Genomic DNA, 24,981 nt, shown 5'->3' with positions numbered 1-24,981 from the left:
CTAATACACTAATGGTGGAGCTATAAAATAATATTTAATCTACTTTGAAAACATGAAAACAAAAATATTCATATATATCACCACAGTAGTTTTCCCACTAGGCCAAGTCAAAAAAAAAAACTAGATAGATTTTATATTCCTAGTGGTCTATGTACCCAATAATTGGAGATTGGACGAATAAATTATTATTATATGATATGAATTTAAAGAATTCAAATAGTAATGGTGAAGCTTATATCAAAGTATAATAGAAAACAAAAACAAAAAACTGCCAACAAAAACACCGTAAAATACATCAATATACATTAATAGCAACAAAACCAAAACTACCAGTAACTATTTGCTATTTTATTAAAATTTCATGTACATGTCAAAAAAAAAAATACATGGAGATGGGGGAAAGCTACATGGTTCAGTGGATTGAGAACCAGGCCTAGAGACGGAATGCCCTAGGTTCAAATCAGGCCTCAGATACTTCCTAGCTGTGTGATCTTAACTCCTATTGCCTAAACCTTACTGCTCTAATGCCTTGGAACCAATGTACAGTATTAATTCTATGCACTAGAGTAAAGGTTTAAAAAAATACATGGAGAGATGTCTTAATTTATCAATTTTTTGTTTTAATTTGTCTTATTTTATTTCATTTTGATTCTTATGAATATATTTTACCATTTAGGAAACAATGTGGAGTAAGGGAACAGAGTGCTAAAGTTGGATCTGGAACCTGAAACATTTTACCCAATCGACTTGCCCCAAGTCAGTCACTTAAACTATTCTGAGAGGTTGTCTCTGAGTCTCAGTTTCCTCAATTATAAAATGATGAAAATAAAAGTGGTAAAGCTTTATTCAAGTGCCACCTATTAATATTACTCTGGTTGTCAGTATTGCTACTGTTGAATACCAATTAACCCCCCCCTTTTATTTATTATTTTAATGGTTGGCACTTGGAAGGGTAGAGTATGAAAAAGAATTAAGCACGATCTAAATTGGAGTTTAAAGGATTATTGATAATGGTGGACAGCCAAGAGCATTATATGACTTACAAAAACACTTGTGGTGGTGGTGGGGGGGGGGGGTAAGTGGCTATTTTTTAATCAGAATTTTTAGAGATGAATAAAACAGGGCAGACTAAATGTTGGCGGTGAAATTTGAACTCTTCCCAATTCAAAGTCTAGTGACCTCTCCATTTATCCAACCAGCTCCCTAACTCCATCTGATATGAAATTTGAGCAAATAGAAACTGCTAATACTCTGAAAAAAGTAAAAGAAAATCCATGCTTCAAACCCAGATATATTTTAAAGAATGGAGAAAGTGGGGCTACCTGACAATCAGTAATATCACAGCTCAATTCAACTGGGGGGGATGGGGAGGGAGGAAATGGCTTTAAAAGTCAATCATCTGGCTACAACTCCCACACTACCTGTGTGACCCTGAACAACGAACTCATTATCCTTTCCAAGTCTTGGTTTCTTCAAATACAAAATGAGGGAGGCAGATTATATTTATGCCATAACAAACAAGTTGTTGAACCTGGAATAAGGAAAACACAGGTTCAAATTTTGTTCTTGAGATTTGGGAAAGTCATTAGATCTCTCTCACCCTCACTTTCCTCATCTTGTCTTCATATTATTTTTCACTTCCTAATCCAATCAGTTACTAAGTACAGACATTTTTATATCATAACATCTCCCCCAATTGGCCCCCTTCTCTCCTCTGACTCTACCACCTTTACTGTAGGCTCATCACCTCACACTCATTCAATCTTTCCCCATGCCAATCCATTTTCCATACAGTTGTCAAATGGGCTGTCCTTAATAACAGATCTGATAACATCACAAACCTCTTTTTTTCAATACCCTCCTGAAGCTCCCTCCAGGATCAAATATGAAATCCGGCTTAACTTTAAAAGCCCATTGTAACCTGGAGCCTTTATATTTTTTTTCCTATCACCTTGCACCTGACTCCCCTCCATGAACTGCAGTACTAGTGATATTGACTTCTTTGCTACACCAAGAATGAATTCTTCATTCTATCCATTTTCTCTGGCTATTTCTTCATACCTGTCTTTTCTTCCTCATCTTGTGAAATTCCAGATAAAATGTCTTCTTTCTAAAGACTTTTAAAATTCTCCTTAATTTTCATGTTTTTTCCCCTCAGCTGATTATCCTCAATTTATCCTGTAGGTATCTTATTTATACACAGTTGGCTTTCCTGTTGTCTCCCCATAGTATGAACTCTTTGAGAGAAGGACTTTTATTTTGTTTTGCCTTTCTTTGCATTCCTACTGCTTTAGAATAGTGCCTGGCATGTATAAGAGGTGTTTAATAAATGTTTGCTAACATGACTGACTCATAAAATTGGGATAATAATAGAACTTTTACCCAACAGGGTTTTTGTAAGAAACAAATGAAATTAACATGTGAAGTGCTTTGCTAACATTAAAAGCTGCGTGTGACTAATAACATTAATACTGATGTTATTCTTCTCATCTTGCTTCTAAGAGCTCTTCTGAATCTAAAGCTAATAACCTATCATGGTTCCTTTCAAAAAAGTGAAAAAGAATAATGCCCAGCCCCCATATATTTGGGTCATTCATATCATAATTTTACTATATTAACAAAAATAATCAAAGATCTATGAAAGCCCTAGGTTACATAATTCCTGTGACTCTTTTTAACATGAGGTTTAATTAGGATTTTTCTGAATATGTTGTAGTTTAAGATTATTTACAAGTCATTAAATTTAATGATAGCTATCTTCATGCATTAGGGTGACAAAATGTAACACAACTTCCTGTTAAACACATATGATTATTTGGACCATTCATTTCTTTAGAATAAAGTGAGTTTCCTTGAATTTTTCAAATAGTTCTTCAAAATTATCTCTTCTCATATTTATACTCATAGATATTATTACACTTCAAGAACAATTATTTCTGTTCACTGAATGTACTTCAAAAACTAATAACTTTATTAGGGTTACTTTTTGTGGATTAAGTTTATTGAGGAAAATCACTTAATACATGTAGTAATTTAGTAAATCAAGAAGTCTTTTTAAATTTCAATATTGGCAACTTTCTACAACACATTAAATTAACTTCCCATAAACCAAATGGTTTCTTTCAAATTCATAATTAAGATATTCTTCTCTATATATTTACTATTATACATTAAGGATTATATGTCCAGACTCCAAAATATTGGCTATTCCATTTCATTTTGAAAGCTCTTCAACAGTACTATTCTTCACCAATTCATACTTTAAAAAAATCTAAACTATAGTCAAAGCAGAAATAAACTGGCACTTACAATTAATATATCTAATCAGTCACATCCCATCCCTGAAGATATCATCGAAATTGACTTTTAAAGTAGCAACTGTTAAAAGGAACAAAGAATTCAAGAGGAAGAGAATTAAATTAATGGGAAGAGGTTGAAGTACTTAGTCATCATTCTCAAATCACTCTGAATCTTACTTGACATCCTAGAAAAGGGCAACCTTAGATAATAATATTCAACTTAAATCTGCAGATGGGTACAAATGCCCCACTTTTCATTAACCTATCCAAGGAAAATAAGATTCTTGGCTATACTGAGGTAAATTATGACTCTAAATGATATTGGAGGTACTGAAATTCTTTCACATAGTGCTAGACAAGAAGATATGTTGCACAGAGGAGTATTAGAGTATAGAATTGTTTTATTTATAGTTTCTATCAATTCAGGGATCCTGGTCAAGTATTAATAGGTACAAGAAAAACTATATGCAAATAAATGAGGGAGGATTTTCCTTTCCCCTAGTGGTTTAGATTACTAAGGCAGAAGCAAAAGACTCCTTTGTAATATTGTGGCCAAATAAGGTCTTGGTAGCCATATTTTTTAGAGAATCTTTGAATTCTAATTAAGGTTGAGATCTGATTTCAAATTAAGGTTTAATTTTCAGGATTCATCTAGGAAAACCAATTTATACATCTACAAATAAAATAATCTGGATAATTTGCTAAGCAGCAATTGATAGAATTGAAATTAAAAAACTGTCTGCATAATTGAGAATTTTGCTTCAAGGAATATTCTATTGGTTTCTTTATCCTCTCCTGTCTTATTATATGGTGGATTTCTAAGAGAAATAGGGCCCTGTACTGGACCTAAAGATTTTACTTACTAATCCCTTCTCATAAACTTACTGAAGAGGTGATCTCTCTTAAGTACAAATTTCTCCATTTAAAAAGTGAGATTATAGTAGCATATCAGGGTTATTGTAAGAATCATAGGTTTTATAATTAAAGCACTTTATAAAATTTAAATTACTATATAAATATCAATTATTAACCCAGACAAAGCTACTTGAACCATTCCTATCTGCTATACAATACTACCATAATGTAGTTTAGTAAATTAATCTATATGTTATGATCTTGTATTGAATTTAAAAGTGGGAAAGTATAAAATATCTTTGAGTACCACACATATGTTGACAATTGCTTAGGTAGATAAATGTTCTCAATTACTAATTATATTTGAACATTATAGCTTCTAACACCCACACATATTCAGGGTGATATGGCTACAAAATGGACAAGAAATAAAAGTCTGCTTTGATTTTTCATGGTCCTTTTTACTTGATCCAAAGAGAAGAGTACTCACTATGTCTAAGGCATGGAACAATGCTGAAACTTGCACATAACTTGTTTATTCAAGATAGGCTTCCTGAATATCTATGATCAAGAAATTTTAAACTATAATTGAGTCAAAGGGGTATAAACATTAGAAAGAAGGAGGTTATAAGTGCCAAGGGAATGTAAATTGAACTGCTTCCAGGCAATCGCCTATGTAGAAAAGACACTTAGAGACAAGTAAATGTAGATTATGAAGAAATTTGATGTTGGAAGAAACAACTGGAAGTAGGGATTAGGGTTTATATCCTAAAAGTAATTAAAATAGGGTAATCTATACTTAAAGGAAGAAACAAGTGACCCTTGTAAGTGGGTAGAATTAACAAAGGAAAGCCTACTTTAACTGTTTAAACCATTGCTAATTCTTATACAGAAAGTTTGCTAATTGCTTTACTTGTTACCTCAATTTATCACCACAATTCACTCTGGGAGGTAGGTGCTATTATTATACCCATTTTATAGATGAAGAAATTGAAGCTTGGTGAAATTAAGAGTCAGAGTTTGCACTCTTGTTCCTGACTTGAGTTTCAGCACTCTATAAAAACAAAGAAATGTGAGTAGAGTAAGAATCATAATTACCATGGGTTTTGGTTTCAACAACCTAATTTTCTGATAAAGCAAATAGGAGCTTTTTTCAGATTGGCCCCTGGAGATGGCTGTCTGAAGACAGAAGGCAATAAGATGCAGAGGCATGAGATCTAAGGTATATAATATTATGTAGAAGGAGAAAGAAGGGAAAATTACAAGAGGGGAAAAGAATAACAGACAAGAAGAGGATAAACAATTTGGTATCTGCTGGTTACTTCAACCTACTGTTAACATAAATCCTGTTGTGATCATCTAAATAAATGGCCTAGTGTTTAAATAGGATGCCACTAAAATGTCATAGCATCAAAATAGTTAAGGCTTTGACCAGAAAATAGATGTTAAGAATCAAAGCCTGGCTTTATGGAAGGGAAGAGAAGTAAACTGAGAATATGTAATGTTATGAAATACTACTCATAGCTTCTGCTTTTTTGAAGATTATGATGGACTGACCCTTTAGGGGAGAGTAATGGTGGGGTGCTAGGACCTTTCCCCAATAGTCCTCCCATTTCAATGTAGGTCAAGTTGGTTCTCTGTGAGAAAACAATGGGAAAAGTGAAACAAACAAGCAGAATAAATCACATAACTAGGGATGCCAGAAACAGTATTTAAAAAAAAAAAACAACCCACTTTTCTATAAAGATTTTGAACATTAGCTATTTTCCATTACTTGGGGCTTAGTGTCTTTCCTTCTAGGCATATGCTATATTCAACTCACTTTATACGAACCTTTAGATAATACATTTATACAACCACTCTTTAAACAGTTAAAATTAGAATAGTTTATGAAAAAATTTAAAAGTTGAGAGTTAATGTGTTCTGGTTGGAACACAAGTTGTACTTATAGTAAAAATTAGTTTATTTCAATGTTAGTTATAAATATTAACTCATATCCTAAGTCAGCATTTCGGTTCATTAGGAGAATACTGGCTTGGTTTTTGTTTTAGAATTGCGATTTCATCAAGGTAGGGCATTCCCAATATGAAAACACATTATACCAGTGTAGATATGGAAGCTATAAATGTTACCTGGGACAGTGTTAAGTTATATGCAACCAGCTCATGCCCACACAAAGGACTTGAACTTGTCTTCCTGATAGAGGACAACGGCCCTATCCAATGTAACACACTTGAAGTCAATAATCCAGAATCTCAATCACTAGCAACCCTCTGTCTTCAAATTCCTTTTTTTTTTTTTTAAAGCAAGCATAGTAATTATGCATTCCCTTGCTGGACATGAATGCCACATTGCCCTAGATAGGTCACACAAAAAGTTTAGTCCCAAGAGAAAGAAATCCTTTCTTCTATAGGAAACTACTCCCAATTCCTCAGGCAAGAATTTCCTATTTGTCCAGTACATAGCTTGCATGTTTGTTGTCTTTCCAACTAGACTGGGATCTCCTTGAAAGCAGGGACAGACTTCTGTCTCTCTTTGAATCCCCAGTGCTTGGAAAAGCACCTAGTATGTAATAAGTATTTAAGAAATATTTATTTATTAACCAAATAAAATGTCGGAGGTTAAAAATTACCCCAGATATAGTCAAAGTAGCTAATTCACCTGGCCGGAAAACTCTATAAAGCCATCACCACAACTTCAGGAAAAATAGGGAGTATTTTGTTTGAATATATCCTAATCAAATGCTTCATACAAGTATAAAAATAATTTTCTACTATTCAAAATAAAAATGCAGCTCCTTGGTTATACTTTGCAATTTTTATTTTTACTTAATCTCTGCAATTTTTTTGATTCTTAGATTTTCCTCTTTGCACTAGGGACTATGAAGTTGTTTTTTTATAAAATGCATAAGGGGGCAGCTGGGTAGCTGGGTAGGCTTGATTGAGAGCCAGGCCTAGAGACGGGAGGTCCTAGGTTCAAATCTGGCCTCAGCCTCTTCCTAGCTGTGTGACCCTGGGTAAGTCACTCAACCCCCACTGCTTAGCCCTTACCACTATTCTGCTTTATATTGTATTGATTCTAAGATGGAAGGTATGAGTTTAAAAAAAAATACATAAGATAAATATGCCATGACCCATTAGCACCTCCTACACAGGATGATTCAGAAACGGAAATCTTTCTAGTTTTCTTACTGTCTATTAAAACAATTAAACTTCAACTAACAAAATATAATCTGAAATCATGCTTCTCAAATGAACATCCTTTACAATTTCACGAGTAAGATTTAGAGCTATTTAATCCAGTTATGTTTAACTTATAGATAGATAATATGAAGCTCAGAGAGTTTAAGTGAGCTGGTCAGAAAGAAATATTCATCACTTCAACAACAAATTATTAGCATCCAATGACTACATTATGGCTGAACCTTTCTAATTGGTTTCACTATTCAAATCATCACTAACTCTGCTTGGAAAATGTCTCTTAAACATTTTAATGTCAATTGCCAAATAAAATACTGTAGTAGATGCCTATTTCATTAAAACCAAACGACTAGCTAAGTATTCAGATCTAAAGACTTTTGATGAAATATGCCATTCCAAGCTTCTTCAATCTTATTTTCCAGATCAACTCCCTTAATACATTGCAGGCAAGATAATGTTTCCTGTTTTTTTTCCCAATAATACTTACAACCATACAAAAACTTAGATATGTCCTAAAAATTTAATTACAAGGAGATACACAGTTCTATGAAAACGGTTCTATAAACAGAAGAATAAGCCAGTATCAAAAAAGGGCAGGAAAATTTAGTCTCATGTTTTAGACATACAAAAATCAATAATTGTAATTTGTGACATCTATGCAATTGAGTAGTAAGAAATGTCAAAAGTCAGAAAAATGGAAACCTTTAAGAAGTTTACTAATCAATTTGTATTTATTCAAGCTAAAGAAACATTTTCCAAATGACAAAAATAATAATGATTTTCCAATTAAAAACAAAAGTTTCATTTAATATCTTTTAAAAAAATCTACATTATGATTTACTTCCACATAGAAAAATAAATAATTTATTAACTATTTCAGAAAATAAATGCTATTTCCCTAAACTTAGAGTAAGACGAGGTGGATTGATCGAAACACAGTCAAGGCAGAAAAGATCATTATTATTAGATTTGATATGGTAGCAAAATGCATTGCTACACAAAGTAAAGCTTTGGGGTTACTTAATGCTAATACAGGCAATTTTACCAAGCCATATAATTAGAATCTGACATTTTATTTGCTAATAAACACATGGTGAATCCCATAAGGATAAGAACATAAAAAGTCCCAATCCATCCTCCCTCCCCGCACCAAACACTACCTCAAAAAAAAAAATCAGGAAAAAATGGCAATTGAATTTTAAGATAACATGTTTTCTTCCAAGTCAAATGAAGCTTCATTAAATTCCCAAAGGTTAAACAGATCAATAATTAACTAAGTTAAAAGAATGTGATACTTACAAGAAAATAGGAAGAAAAGAACACAGGGAAGAATACAGGGAGTTGCTAAAACAGATAAAGAAGGGTATTAGAATAAAAAACTGCAACAGTCAAAGGTGTATGTTCAATGTACCAGTGAATCTTCAACATTTGTGACTTCAAGCATTTGTCTAATTTTGTTAGTAATCTTTCACTTTCACAATGGCAACTGTGCATTTGTGACCATGGACAATACAGAAAAAAATTAAAGGAGTCATGTTTATGAATTTGTAGAGTAGGTGGTATCCTACTAAGTGCTGACTAGTCTTGTTCACACTACTATTGTGATGAACAAACTGTTGCAATTATGTGCCCAAAGTACAAATCCTTTGGATTCTAGTGCCATAAAAAATAAATGTTAGATAAACTTCATGCCAGAATGTCTGCAGCCATTGTCAGCTACTAGTTTGGTATGAATGGATGATATGTTTTATATATCAAAGGGTAAAAAAGGGACAAGTATTTATGGTATTATAGATTTCATGTACTGTTAAGAGTGACTATTGCCTGAATTTTTAAAAAATTGAGATGTTAATGCTAGACATCACAGAATTCTAGGAAGTTACTAGTAAAAATGGTTATCAGGCTTATTACATTACATGTATTGCATTTTATAAGTTACTTCATGGTTATTGTATTACTGAAATTAATGTCTTGTTAAAGAATTACATCCCGAAAATTATTTTTAGCTATCTATAGTGAAAGATTGCAGTTTTTGGTGATCTTGAGAACCTAATTCTCTATATCCCATAGGTTCAATGTGTAAACATTTCTGTTTTTGACTTTCACACTGTTTTTCTAGACTATTATGGCATTTTCTAGTTACCTCCATGAAAGTTGAGATAAATTGTTAATATCTTCCCCTGAGTACAAATTTATCTATTAAAGAAATCTATAGCTATAAATAAAAAGGACTGGGGAGATCTTTAAAAAAAATTGAGAGGTAGAATAGGGAAAGGAACAAAAAACCTTTAAAGGACATGGAAAATCATGAGGGTGTTATATACATACATACTGCGAAGAGATCTGTTGATAATCTATTTAACAAATTACCTTTTCTTTCCCCTTTCCTATATAAACAAAAAAACCAACTGGAAGAAGACAGCCATAAAATGGTATGAAAATGAAAACCACCTAAAATATTGTTACTGATAATCAAATACCCTATAACATATTAGAGGAGCTAATTCGAATGTATTTGCTTACCATTACCCATTTATCTTTTCCATATTCTTTCCAACACTTCTTCCCCAAAGCTCCATCCAAACAAGTAGAATTAGTTTACACAATGAAATACTTGTAGGAAAAACGCTATAAAAGGAACTGTAGGATAAGGAAAATGGGAGACAGGAAGTAGGTTAAAGCATTAAATTTTTTGTCTTTAATAGTTAAAATCAGAAAATAAGATTTTTATTGGAATTTGGAGTGGTGAGATAGTGGGGAGTGGAAGGGGGTTGGCATGAGGGAAAAGAAGGGAGAGGGAGAGAGAGTGCAGGACAATTGCCTAAAGGCAGGGAAGTCATCAGAGTGGAGAAACTGGACTGTGCCTTCAATGGCATGTAGAATTTGTAGAGGCAGGGTAGAGGGTAGCAGGCATTTTAGGTGCATAGAGGTATAATCAAATAATGGTTTGGGCCAGATAGTAAAGATCTTGGAATGAGTTTGAAGAATATCCTGTAAAAATGGAGAACTGCTGTCATTGGACTGTGAACTCCTCAAGGGTGGGCCTGTCTTTTAGCTCTTTCCAGTATTTGGCACATAGTAGGTCATAGTAGGTACTTATTGGACTTTCTAGCCAAAATATTTAAAGTCTAAGCAGATAAATAGAATGTTTCAAAGTAGCAGAAAGTCGGCTCAAGAGAAACTTCTTTCAATTACCTGCAACACAGGAAGGGGTAAGCTAGAATTAACTCAATCCACCCACATATTGTTATATCTTCAGATTGAGTATTTACAACCCAGAGATCAGCAAAAGCTACAAACCAGGACTTGATTTATTGCTTTGTTTAATGCATGGATTTAGGGAAAAAATAGAGAAAATGTTAGGTGGGTCTTACAAACCCCCTGCCTCTCTCAATAAACCTCTCTACAGCTACTGATATAAAAAAAAAAAACGAACTTCTAGCAAAACTCTTACACCCTTACATAAATCCCATCCCAAAGACTCTAAGCTAATGTTCAAAAAAGGATTCCCTTCAGCAAATGACTAATTCTTTTGCTCTTTCCAGTACAACCACCACCTCTTCTGTTTCCTACTGCACATCTCCCTACCCTTTCCAATAAGGTCTATAGAATTCCTGCTTTATAATTAGCAAACATTAAAATTATTTCAACATAAAATTTGTAATATCCTACTCCTTCAATCTTCTAGCATTCATTGAGACCAGATTGTATCTTCGTGATGATGCATCTCTGGCCATCTTTTCCAGGACTTTTCTCCTACCCTCTGATTCAATGGTCACAGTGGGAGAGTCAGATATGCCTTCAGAGTCTCTCCCATAATCTCCCTTTACAAGCAACTTCCACTGAACAACATTTCCTTCTTTATTCCTCCACTCCTCTTCAGCTATACACTGAGAGGAATTAGTCATACCAATTTTGTCATCAACCACAAGTGCTCCATTTTCATGTTCACACTCTCCAAAATTCCATAACGGGAAGATGAGACATGTAACACACTTTGGAATTTTAATAGAAGAGCAGCTAAAGTCTACTTAGGGGGCTGGGATATGATCTCAAAAAAAGAATGGAAGGGTGAGAAAGAGGGATATACTGGGAGAGAGGGGAAGAGAAAAGAATGGGGAAAATTATCTCAAGTAAATGGGGTAGATACTTTTATACAAAGGCAGAATGAATGGGTGTGAGAAGAGATAGCAAGACCTACATAAACTAATGCAGAGTGAACCAAGTAGAACCAAGAGAACATTGCACATAGCAATAGCAATATGGTCAATATGGTTGAATGATCAACTATGACAGACTTTGCTATGCTTAGTAATACAATGATCCAGGATAATTCTGAAGGACTTATGACAAAGAATGCTATACAGATTGAAAGTATACAATTTTTCACTTGATTATTTGGGAGTTTGTTTTATATGATTATTCATGTGTGAAGTAAATCATTTAGGTCACACTGATTCCAAGTACAGAGTCTAGCACTAGTATCCCCTGGTATCAGTGTAAATGACAATGTGGCAGAGCCAGCATAAGTGTGGGCATCTCTAGTGAAAAGTGGGAAAATCAGTGGAATGTCACCATGAAAGGGCAGACACTATGATGTTTGAAAGGGTTATTAAAACTAGGAGGGAAGCATGGCCTGTCTGTATTAATAAATGTTTATAATTCTGGGACTGAGCCTCCAGACCAGTTTTTGTGACTTTCACCTACAAAAATAAATATGGAAGTGTTTTGCATGATAACAGATGTATAATCCAGATTGAATTGCTTGCTAGCTCTGGGAGGAGGAAGGGAGACAATTTGGATCATATAACTTTTCAGAAAATTTAGGTAGAAATTTGTTATTACATGTAATTGTCAATTAATTACCGTGTGTATGTGTGGTGGCAGCAACACTTGAAACTCACTCTCATATGAACTGATATAAGGAGGAAGAATATACATATTTACATCTGGGTATAGAAATTCATTTTATCCAAAAGATAAGTAGGAACAAAGAAATTAAGATGGGGGCAGGGGGGAGATAGGGAGCAAAGATTCCTATGGCCTAGACAATTAAAAAAAGAGAAAGATTTATATAAGAGAAGGCAGTGAAGAGAAATACATAAAATTAACCATAACTAAGAGGAATGGGAGGAACTCACTCATAGAAATGGAAGGGACTAACAATTAATTTAAAATAGAAATCTAACAATATGTTATAAATAAGCCACACATAAACAGAAAACACAAAATGAAAAAGGCTTCAGCTAAAGAGAAAAAAAGTGGAGATATCAGTCATGATCTCAAAAGCAAAAAAGACCTAATTAAAAGACTAAAGTAAAAACTTCTTTTGCTAAATGGTACCAAATGGTGGTATAATTATAAAAAATGAACATATGTGTTCCTCAATATGCAAATCCTCAATAGACAATAAAATTATATTAGTGGGAGACTTCAATTTATCCCTCTGAAACACTGAAAAAACTAACTATAAAATAAATAAGGAGAGGAAGAGAATATTAGAAATGATAAGATATGACAGAACTCAGAATATTAAAGAATGAGAATATTAAGAAGCATAGCTATTTTTTATGCATGGTACCTTAACAAAAATTAGCCAAAAAAATTCACAAATACAGAAATATTAAGTCTTTATCTGATGAGAATGCAATAAAAATAAGATTCATGGCAGCGCCTTTGAAGCATAGATTAGAAATGAAAATAAGGGGGCAGCTGGGTAGCTCAGTGGATTGAGAGCCAGGCCTAGAGATGGGAAGTCCTGCCTTTGAAGCATAGATTAGAAATGAAAATAAGGGGGCAGCTGGGTAGCTCAGTGGATTGAGAGCCAGGCCTAGAGATGGGAAGTCCTAGGTTCAAATCTGACCTCAGACACTTCCCAGCTGTGTGACCCTGGGCAAGTCACTTGACCCCCCATTGCCTAGCCCTTACCACTCTTCTGCTTTGGAGCCACTACACAGTATTGACTCCAAGACAGAAGGTAAGGGTTTAAAAAAAAAATGAAAATGAAATAATCTTTATATTGAATCTTTTTCTGATCATAATGTAAAAGTCACTTAAATGTAGATTAAAAACTAATTAGAAACAATATAAACTAATTCTAAAGAATGAGTGATTAAAAAAACAAAAGGCCTTTAATAATTCATTAAAGATAATGACCATGGAACAACATGTCAAAATTTGTGGGAGGCAGTCAAAGCAGTAGTTACAGGAAAAATCAAATTTCTGTGCACCTTAATCAATAAAAGAGCAGAATAACAAGTTGAGGATAAAACTTTAAAAAACAAACAAACAAAAAAGCCGGAAAACCAACAGGACTGAAAACCCAATTAAATTCCAAAACAAATCCTTAAAAAAAAAAAAAGGAGAGATTTATAAAATTTCAAATTTTTTTAAAAATCACCACTCAATTAATAAATAATAAATTATTTCTGGAAAAAATCAACAAACAGGTAAACAACAATAGAAAAAAAGAATGAAATTACCAGTATCAAAAGTGAAAAGAGGAAATCATAATCAAGGAAGTCAGAAACTTAAGCAATTGTTAGGAGCTTTTATGCCCAACAATGATGATAAAATTAAAAACTGAAATGAAATGGAAACATAATTACAAAATTATAAACTGCCTTGATAAACAGAATAGGAATTAAAATAATTAAATAACCTTATCTTAGAAAAAGGAATGTTAACAAACCATAAATGAGACCCCTTATTAAGAAGAAAACCCCAGGATCTGGAAATTAACCCCAGCTAATTCTAGCAAACATTTAAAAAAGTTTTAAATCCATCTAAACTGATTATGGTTTACTCAATTTTGTAGAAATTCAACTAAAAAAACTAGGTGAAATAATGAAAAATTTTAGCTGTTGTAGAATATAAAATCAACCCCCACAAATCATAAGAATTACCACTATAAAAAAAAATTCAAACCCATCAGGAAGACAAAGAAAAAAAATATCCTTTAAAATAACTAAACACCATAAGTATTTGGAGTCTACTTAATTAAGATACATAGAAAAACTATATGAAAACAATTATAAAACCATTCAGACAAGTAAATATATCTAAATAAGTAGAGAAATATTAATTGCCCATAGGTCAAAACAATATAGTAAAAATGATGCAACAAAATACATTAATTTACCAATCAAACTAGCAAAAAATGGTTTTATAGAGCCAGAATAAAAAACAACACAACATGAAGAGAACCAATGGGGGAAAAAGGTATTGGGAAAAGAAAGGGTAGCAATATCAGATCTCAAACTATACTAAAAAGCTGAAAGCATCAAAACAATGTAATAATGAATAGAAACAGAGAAGAACATATTAGGTCCAAAAGCAAATAAGCACAGTAACCTAACTTCTGAAAAAGCCAAAGATCCCAGCTAATGAACATTCACTATTTGACAAAAACTAGGAAAACTGGAAAGTAGTCTGGCAGGTAAGTTCAAATTGGGTAAAAGACTTAGATATAAAGGGCGATATCATAGGGAAATTGGTGAAGGACTGAAGAAATTACGTGTCAGAGAGTAAGATGGATTATTTTGAATACAAAAAATTATGTAACATTGCTGGAATTATGAACTACTCTGTAACTTTTCTTGAAAGCAATTTTGAACTAAGCTTAAAAAAAAAAAAGATATTAAACTGTGATATCCGTTGGCCCTGGCAATACTGCTACAAGTTCTACCAAAAAAAAAATTAAGAGGAAAAAGAAAAAAACTTTTCACATAAGCTCTTATTTTTGTGGTGGCTAAAAACTGGAAATGGGAAAGATGCCCATCAAATGGCAAATGTCAGGGGAATATACCAAACCAACCAACCATGGTATATGAAGATAATTTGAGTATTATGATGTTGAGAACGTAAAAATAAAAATGATGGAAATGGTCTCAGAAAAACCTAAGACTTTATATTGAACTGATACAAAGTAAAATCAGGAGACCAAATGAAAAATTTAAACGGCAATAAAGCAATATTATAAAGATGAACCAAAAGCAAAATACTTAACAATTTGATCACAACGATCCACAACAATTCCAAAAGATTCATGATAAAAATACTATCCACATAAAGATAGGGAACTGATGAACTCAAATGAGTGCAGACTGAAGCATTTTTCCCCATTTTTCTCTTTTATTTTGAATATGGCTGATGCAGAAATCATTTGTTTTACATGATTTTATATTTGCCTTTGTCAAGGGTTAGCAAGTTTCTAATGATTTTTGTGTTGTTTATAATTGCCCTTGAACTATATTGGAGATGTGACACACATGCCCCAGTGTGCCAGAGGGGGCTGCTCCCCCCAACCCCAGCAGCTGAGGATATTTTGACATGCCCAACTCCTACCTAGATGCCCAATGAGAGTATTTCCTCCCTCCACTGTTAGGGGTAATGCAGGGAGGCTCAAAGGCAATTTCAAGGTGCAGTTTGATCTCTAAAAGGTTCTCCAATGCAGCCCTAAAAAATCAGGGTTAATCTGATAAAGCAGTGACATGTATCTTGGAAGTCCTGCACAAAAGATCTGGCTAGTGAGTCCCTCCAGATAACTGTAAGACACTTATTAATCAAAGTTACATTCAGTTATGAATTCTAGTGGCTAAAAAACATGTCTTGTTTTTTGGTAGAAGTTTCCTCCATAGTTCCCAAAGACCCTGTTCTTTTTCTTGAAAGACTATAAAAGGAGGAATCCTCTGGCTTGGGTCTATCTAACTCCAACAACATATGCATGTGATTTCTTTCTCCTGGGGTAAATAAACATTTTTGCAGTAGGGCTCTTATGCTTGATTGCTTATTAGAATAAAGTAATTTTTGTGTGTTTAGTTCTAAGATTTATATTTCCTTTTTAAAAATTAAAACTAACCAATGATTTAACCATTTTATCATGGTTTTTTCCTTCATAAAATGAGCTAGTTTTATTCCAGATCTAATGGTTTTTATTATGTTCCACTTTATTAATCTCACCTTTGATTTTCAAGTTTTCCATTTTAGTCTAGGGATTTTTAATTTGTTCTTTTTCAAGATTTTTTAGTTGCATGCCCAATTACTTGATCATATTTACCTTCAAAATGGGAAGGAGAAAGGAAGAGAATTTGGAATTTAAAATTAAATACAACTGAATAAACAAAACAAAAATGAGTAATGGAAGGTAATCCTACAGGATAGACACTACCCAGTAGTGAGGGAGAATAGGAAAGGCCTCCAGTTGAAGGTAAAATTTAAGCTGAATACTAAAGGGATCCAATACTAAGGTCAAAAACAAGGTCCAGGCAGAACATGTTTATAACAAAATATATAAAATCAGGAAAGTTGGGTTGCCTTTCTACTGTTAAATATTACTTCCTATTTACCTTGTATATAATTAATTTGTTTATATGTTTCTCTTTTCTTTAAGACTTTAAGCTCCCTTTTAAGGCCAAGTACTGTTTTTTCTTCTTTTTCTAAACCCAACACTAAGCAAAGTACCTGATCCATAATAGGTGTTTAATAACTATTTTCTGACTAACTGAACAGACAACTTAAATGCATTAAGGATGAGAAGAAAGGGAGTTAAACTGCAACATCCAATTTCTGTGATATGGGTTGGAACCCAAAAGTCCTCTCTTCTGCCCTGACCCCCCATAGTTCTGAAAAGAATTGCAAACTATTAACATCCATAATAAATAATGCTACAAATCACTAATAAGAGAAAAAATAACCCTCACAGCCTGCAAATTGAACTTGACCGAGGTAGGCAATAGTCAGTGTCAGTGGGGTTTGGGCAAGGTGGGAATATTAAGGAATTGTTAGTGGAACTATGAAATGGTACAACCATTTTGGAAAGCAAATTGAAATTATGCAAAGAGAGTAATATGTTCATACGCTTTGAAACAAAAATTTTACTTGTGGGTTTATAACCCAAGGAAGTCAGAAGAAAATCCCTAGCACTTCTGGTGATAATAAACAGGTGGAAAATGGTGGATTCACATCAAAAAAGCTAAACAAATCACAGTATAAGAGGGTAAAAGAATGCTAATGTGGTTTAAGTGATAAGAAATATGATGAATACAAAGAAATATGTAGCTATAAGAACTGATGCAGAGTAAAAGTTAACAGAGAAAACTATATGAATGAATAAAAAATGTAAAAAGAATTACAAATACAAAATGAAAAGAGAATGTGGCAAAATATAAAACAGGCATAACCTATAAGAATACATATATTATCACTCAAAACGTATTTCCATGTTATTCATTTCTGTAATAAACTAATCTTTTAAAACCAAAACTCCAAATCATAAACTCATATAAACAAGTGATAAACCATATATTTTCTTCTGGATTTCTATTCCCACAGTAGTTTGTAAGAATAGAAGTCACAACCCAAAGAAAAACATTATAGAGGTGGAATGTTTCTAAGTATTATGCCTAGGACATATTTTAAAACTTTTCCCATATAATTTTTCTCTTTTTCTTCTTTTGTTTAAAGAAGTTACTTTATGTTATATGGCATGGTTCTTTGGGAGAGGGATATGAGGGGAAATCATGGTGATATCTTAAAAAAAGGTGAACTTTAAAGATATTAAGAAATAAATTACTTAATTGATCAAGAAGCATTTTATTTTTTCATCCTCAAACATAATTCCCATTTAAAAAAATAAGAGAAAATTTGAAAACTAAGGAACTGCTAAAACTAAAAAAAAAAAATTCTATTTTTTCCCAGATAAAGCAGGGCTGTTTAAAAAAACCCAAACCAAAACAACAAAAACCTAATAAAAATTGACATTGAAGACATTGTTGCTACCAGATCCTATACTTAAGGAGGAGGGCTCAGGGAAAACACTTTTATTGCTCACTTGACTTCATCACTGTCACTAGAAACTCATCTTCCAGCAAAATCATACCAACTTTGAAAATCACACCTCCTTAAATATGCCCCGCCCTTTGTACTCTTCCCTCTTAATTGGGAAGGGCAGACATTTGAGAGTTACTCCCAGCTCCTCTTTGGGTCTAATCCTTTTCTGGTTGGAGAACATAATTTTATGTTCCTTTTATAAGCTGTGTAACTGATATGCATGGAACATAATATCCATTCCTCAAATAATAAATTGTTAAAGGATATAAACCAGCTGTTTTCAAAGAAAATCAAGCTATCAAAAGTCACATGGAAAAATGTTCCAAATGGCTAACAGCCATATAAATTCAAATGAAAGGAACTTTGGTGTTGGAATTCATATATATCTTAGATTGACAAAAAATAATAAATGAGGAAAATGGGAGCAGCTGGGTAGCTCAGTGGATTGAGAGCCAGGCCTAGAGATGGGAAGTCCTAGGTTCAAATCTGACCTCAGACACTTCCCAGCTATGTGACCCTGGGCAAGTCACTTGACCCCCATTGCCTAGCCCTTACCACTCTTCTGCCTTGGAACCAATACACAGTATTGACTCCAAGATGTAAGGTAAGGGTTAAAAATAAATAAACAAACAATAAACAAATAAATAAATAAATGAGGGAAATATCAAATATTAGAAAGACTTCAGGAATAAATAAATATTAATGATTTTCCGGACATTTTAAGAAAGCAATTTGGAACTATTCTCAATGAACCACTAAACAGTACACCCTTTGATTCAGTAATACTACTTCATGGTCACTAAGTAGTACAATGGGAAGGGTAATAGGTCAAGAGTTAATAGATCATAGGTAGTAGGTATAGATAGTTCATATATGAGACCAACCTCTAGCACTCAAATATTGCCATATCCTTAACTGACCTCAAACTACATTAAAAGCTGTAATCCTTGAAAACTGAACACGTTTTGGTATCAATTAAGAAATAAAAAAATCCATCAGTGACATAAACAACATAAGGACCAAAAGTAATCAAATATTTTTTAACTCCAAGGTAAAGCCAATATAATAAACTTCTACTAAAGTAATCCTTAACCTGCTTTTCATATTTTTTTTTCTTATTAGATCTCGAAAATTCTATTTCAAAATTGGTTGGCTTTGTGTTCCAGGGGTAGAGCCAAGATGGCAGAGTAAACCAGAGTAACTCTAAGTCACCATGAGAATCCTCTTCAGCCAAGATTAAAATATTGCCACAATACAAGAGTGAAAGAACCAACAAGGAGACAAAGTGAAAGAACTTTCAAGAAAAGAAAAACCCAAAAGGTAGTCAGACAATACCTAGAGCACTGTGGTGAGAGGACACTTGCAAGAGGCTGTAGGTAGGAGGGAAGAGCAAGCCAAGAGCAGGCCATACCCCCATGTCCCACATCTGCTGTCCCAGGTTTGGAACTTAAGCTCAAACTAACATTCAGACCATAAGGTACTGCCTAGGCAAATAGTGGTCCAAGTCAACCCACATTTCTTGAATTTTCAAATTTGTGGAGAAGTCCAGAGTCCTAGCCCAGGGCAGTCTGGGCTGATGGGGTGCTGATCTCTATGGGCCCAGAGCAAAGCCAGGAATCTCAGTCTGGGCTTGGGATGAGGGTCCCCCCAACCTCATCTTTTTGCTTAAAGCTCAAGGCAGAGCTCCAGGATAGGGCAATCAAGGGTGTCCCTGATTAGAACAAGTACATAGTTAAGAACAAAACCTTACACCTAAGCCCAAGGCTACAATTTAAATAGGTCCTGACTTGATTAAGATCAAAGTAAGAACAAAAGCTTACCACCAAGCCTAAGGCAGTTCTTTGCATTTTCAGGATCTCAAGGGTCAATTGAATCATCAGGGGGCAGGGTCTCTCAGAGCTCTCAGCCCTCATACCATCACATTATCCTCAAGAACTGAAACTGGTAAAAAACCTAGAAAATAAGCTGAGAATAGCATCAAGGAAGGATTGAAGTTTAAGAGGGTACCCCAACATCCCAGAAAACAAAGCCTACCTATAATTAGATAGGAAAAAAAATGAGAAAACAACAAAAAAGCTCCTAATTCTAAAGAATTTTTATGGGGACAAAGAGTAAGGTACAGACACAGAAGGGACAGTGAAAGCAAAGCAAACACATGTAAAGTCCAAAAGAAAAATATGGATTGGACAGAGAATCTGGAAGAGCTAAAAAAAACCAAAAACAACAAAAACAACAAACAAACAAACAAAAAACCAACTTCAAAAACCAATTAAGAGAGGCAGAGGAAAAGTGGGGAAGAGAAATGAAATGATTCAAGAAGAAATGAGCCAATTGAAAGAGGAGAACCAAAAACTGACAGAGGAAAATCAGGTCTTAAAAAAATCAGAACTGACAATCTAGAAACAAATGATTTGATGAAAAATCCAGAAACAATAAAGCAGAATCAAAGGAATTAAAAAAAAAAGAGGAAAACATGAAATACTGAAAAAATAACTGACCTAGAAAATAGATCTAGGAGAGATAATTTGAGAATTATCAGACTACCTGAAAGCAATGATGAAGAAAAAACCCTGGACATCATATTGCAAGAAATTATCAAAGAAAACTATCCAGAGATCCTTGAACAAGAAAATAAAATTGAAATTGAAAGAATTCATAGAACAATTCCAAAAAGAAATACTCAAATGATAACTTCCAGGAATGTAAAGCTAAATTGAAGAGCCACTAAGACATGGCAAAAATACTTCAAAGAGCCAGAAAGAAACCATTCAAATACCATGGAGCTAAAATAAGGATCACACAGGACCTAGGGGCTACTACATTAAAGGATCAAAAGGCATGGAATATGATATTCAGGAAGATGAAAGATTTGGGTTTAAAACTCCAAATCACCTATCCAGCAAAACTTGAGTATATTTTTTCAGGGGGGAAAATGGGCATTCAATAAGATAGAAGATTTCCATGCTTTCCTGATGAATATGCCAGACTTAAAATTACTTAATTATGTTGTGGCTCAGTTCTTTTTTTTGGGGGGGGGGGGGGAGTAGGCATGCTCAAATAGATATGTTTCTGTTGTACACTTGGCTAAGTTTTCCTTAAAAGGCATCAAAAACCATTCTTGTGACTTAATTGGTATAGACTGAATCTTCAATGCAAAGACAGGAAGCTCTACCCCAAAAGATTAATGCTGTATCCTTACTAAATATCCCTTTTGTTAACCAAAGAATGGTCTGCTAGTACCTCATTTTGTTCCACTGTCAAATCTACATACATCAACAAGTCATTGTCTAAGATCCTTTCTGGCTCTAGATCTATGTTTGTCTATTACTCCCAATACATATTTTTCTAAATGATAGTCTGGTTTTATTTAGGAAGTTAAAAAGAAAACCAATACCACTTAAGTTTTATAGTTTCATTTTGTTTTTCTAAGTTATATATACCATAATCTTTTAAAAGACAATTCTGTTTTACTGATGAGATATAACAGCTCTCCAAATTAGTTAACTTCATTGATATATATGCTCAAGATTTCTTATATCTGTACTTTAAAACAAACATTTCTTTCAAATCAAAAGATTTTGAGTTCCCATCAAAATGTCCTGGAGCAATGGTATAGGCACTAGGTCAAACATTAAAGTTGTTCATACCCTGAAATGTTTCCTTCTTATGTGTGGAAACAATTCTACTAAAAACATGGAAATCTTTTTGTCATTAATCAGATAAAATGAGGTTCACCAAAAAATAAATGCCCCAAATACAGGCCCCATCTTGGTGACATCTTTTATCAAGCAAATTACTGTTGTCAAATGGTCTAACTTTCAAAACAAGTTTGCTCTATTTCTCAAAACTATAGATAAGGTCTGCCAAAAGAAAAAAAATTCAAAGTTATAAATCTTACATTAAGATAAAAACAAAACAAAAAACTTGAAGGCTCATATGTGGATCATCTACTGCACGGTTCCATATGGCAATTGTTCCATGATAGAATGAATTTGCGTAGGTGATGAAAAGTAAGGTGTGAGCAAGAAGATAAGAGAATCCCAAGGTATGGTTTTATGCTGGACAGTGACAAAGGTAACTGTGTTCTTCCCATAAGATGCTACATTTAGTAGACTTCAGGCATTCTCAAGGACTTTCTCCTATTCTTGGAATTCCTTCCTCATTCACTTTTGTCTCCTGGCCTCTTTCAAGTCCTAGCTAAAATCTGATCTTCCACAAAAAGTCTTACTGGGTCTCTATCCTCCCCACTCTCCAATACTTGCCACTGCATTCCCTGTCCCTAGTTGTTTACATGTAGTCTCCCTCATTAAAGTGAGCTAAGTGAGAGAGAGAAAGGATGGGTTTGGGTTTTTTTTTTTTTTTGACTGTTGGGTACTTAGTAGGGGCTTGAAAAATGCTACCTGACTCTTTAATAATGAACACTGCCATTAGCAAATAGCAGAGATCTAGAGAATTTTGGCAATCTCCAGTAGCAATCTTTTCAAAGATAAAAGGTTAAGCAAAGTGGAATTTTAAACTAATCACTACCTATTCTTCCTTTTCTCTATCTCCCACTAGTTAAAGAAGAGGTTTGCCTAGTTAAAAGCGAATCTTTGTCAGGAGTCCAGGATCCCATTCATTTCATGAGTAAGTTTTATAAATGGATCATACAGCACAATTAAAAGTCAAAATTAAAATTCAAGATGTCCAAAATGTCTTGGTGCAGTTTTGACCTCACCTGCTAAAAAACTTAACATTTCTCACATGGCTATTCTCCAGGGAAAATACCTAATTTGTGAGAATAGGAAACTCCACTTCTCCCCCCTCCATTACACCTTTATCTTCTTTTAACAACAGATTTTCTGTCTATTCTCCAATGTACAAATTTAAGTTCTACCCACTCCATGAAATCTTTATTAACAACTCACACAACTGACAAAAATATTGCCTCTGCCCTAACAATAATTGTTTTCATAATTTTAATACCCTAATACATATTATAACGTTTTGCCACTTCTATCCTGTTAATAAACTCAACAAAAAGAGATGATATCTGCATTGATACAAAGTGTATATTTGTCCAAGAACTTCATGTATTGTTGTTCAATTTTGTCTGACTTTACATGACCCCGTAAATCATAGTATATCAATTTTGTCTGTAAAGTTTTTTGCCAAAGATACTGAAGGGGTGTATCATTCCTTCTCCAAATGCAACAGAGGTGAAGTGACTTGCCCAGGGTCACACTAAGTGTCTTCTGAGCCCAGATTTGAACTCAAGTCTTCTTAACTCAAGGCCCAGGGCTCTCTATACACTAGCTGCCTTAGTTTATGTATATTAGATATTTCATAATGTTTGGTCATTGCTATATGGTAAAAAGAGCAATGAGTTTTGGAATCAGAGGACTTGAGTACAAATTCCAACTCTGATAGCTTTACTTTTGTGAACTCAGATAGCCACCTGTCTGGATCCCAGATTCTTTACCTGTAAACTAGATTGTACTAAATTCTAAGATCTCTTCCAGCTCTAGATTTAGAATAATCCTAAATCTTATAACAATAAACATTTATAAAGTTGGGGCAAAATAAGTTAATATTTAATCTTTATACTTTAAAATGGTGTTAATATTTCCAGATGTTACAGAATCAATGAATTAGAAATCTAGACCATCCAGTTGAACCAGTATTAGAACAGTATGATCTCTAACATATCTGAGAAGTAGTCAATCCAGTTTTTGTTGGAAGATTGCCAACAAAGGCAAACCTACTAATTCCTTTGGCAGACCTTTATACTTTTGGACAGCTCTAAATTGTTTTCCTTCAAATGTTACTGTCCCTCTTTTGAGTTAACCATCCAGTTGCTTTGACTCATTTTTCACATGGTATGATCTTATAGGGTGTATCAATGCCAAATCTATAATAGAGCATAGCATGGAAAACAATGCTCTGTATGTAGTCTCTCATGGGTACAATACAATGTAACTATTTGGCCCCATCATTCTGGATTGTTATTCCACTCAATACAGGCTAGGATCAAGTTAGATTATTGACTATCTTGTTACTATGGGCTCAGATCAAATTTAATGGCCGCAAGAAAAAAAGATTAAAAAAATTTTAAATCAAAAAGGAAAAAGTGATCTCAACTTCTGTAAGTAATTACCAAATAGTTATTTAACAATACTTTTTGGAATGAAAAATCAAGGTTATTATGATCTATAGTTAAAGGATTATGTCCTTTATTAAAAAATTGGGACACTTGTTCATCTGCAGTAGGCTCTTATTCTCCTTTTTCTTTCAGAAGACCATTGCAAGTGGCTGGCTCAGCAAAACTACATGCAAGCTGTTTTGGCATACAGGGATATAGTTTGTCATCTTTATTATTTATCAACATTTATCTTCATATCTTTATTATTTATCTTCAAATTTTCATGGTTCCTTTTCTGTTCCCTCCACTAAAGTCATCACAATCCTCCCTACCATATTTCATCTAATTCCTACACCTCTTCATGTGATTATAGCAATTTACAAGGGAACTCTTATTTACCTTTGAGTGAATTTATTACTTCCTTTGAATTAATGATATCTTTCCAATCATGATTAATCAATTATCTATAAAATTGAATTTTCCTCTAATCCCTTTCATTAGGTTCCTTACTCCTACTACTTGTTTACTGACCATACCATGTGCATTTGTCTATTGGCAAGTAAAATAATGGGTTTTAATTCTACCTTTATTCTCTCTGACATTGATTTCCACATGTCAATGGTTTCCTCTGCTGATGTCTTCCTCTACAGTGGCTGGTACTCTCTATGCCAAGTAA

The 24,981-nt window shown here is 33.7% G+C and overlaps 1 protein-coding gene across 11 annotated transcripts in view; it reads right to left on the bottom strand.

Moving 5' to 3' along the window:
• The window catches only part of CDYL (chromodomain Y like), a 188,129-nt gene that overhangs the window by 47,996 nt on the left and 115,152 nt on the right, over nucleotides 1-24,981 (bottom strand). For 8 of the 11 annotated variants that reach the window (XM_056823385.1, XM_056823382.1, XM_056823381.1 and 5 more), the window contains one exon: nucleotides 8,654-8,698. The exons of the other annotated variants lie outside the window; for them this stretch is intronic. In XM_056823385.1, the coding sequence (XP_056679363.1) occupies nucleotides 8,654-8,698 (45 nt within the window). The remainder of the gene's footprint in view (nucleotides 1-8,653; nucleotides 8,699-24,981) is intronic. 11 annotated transcript variants of the gene reach the window in all.

This window comes from Monodelphis domestica, chromosome 3 (assembly GCF_027887165.1).
Source record: "Monodelphis domestica isolate mMonDom1 chromosome 3, mMonDom1.pri, whole genome shotgun sequence".
NCBI lineage: Eukaryota > Metazoa > Chordata > Mammalia > Didelphimorphia > Didelphidae > Monodelphis > Monodelphis domestica.
This window is presented reverse-complemented; position numbering and strand designations above follow the sequence as displayed.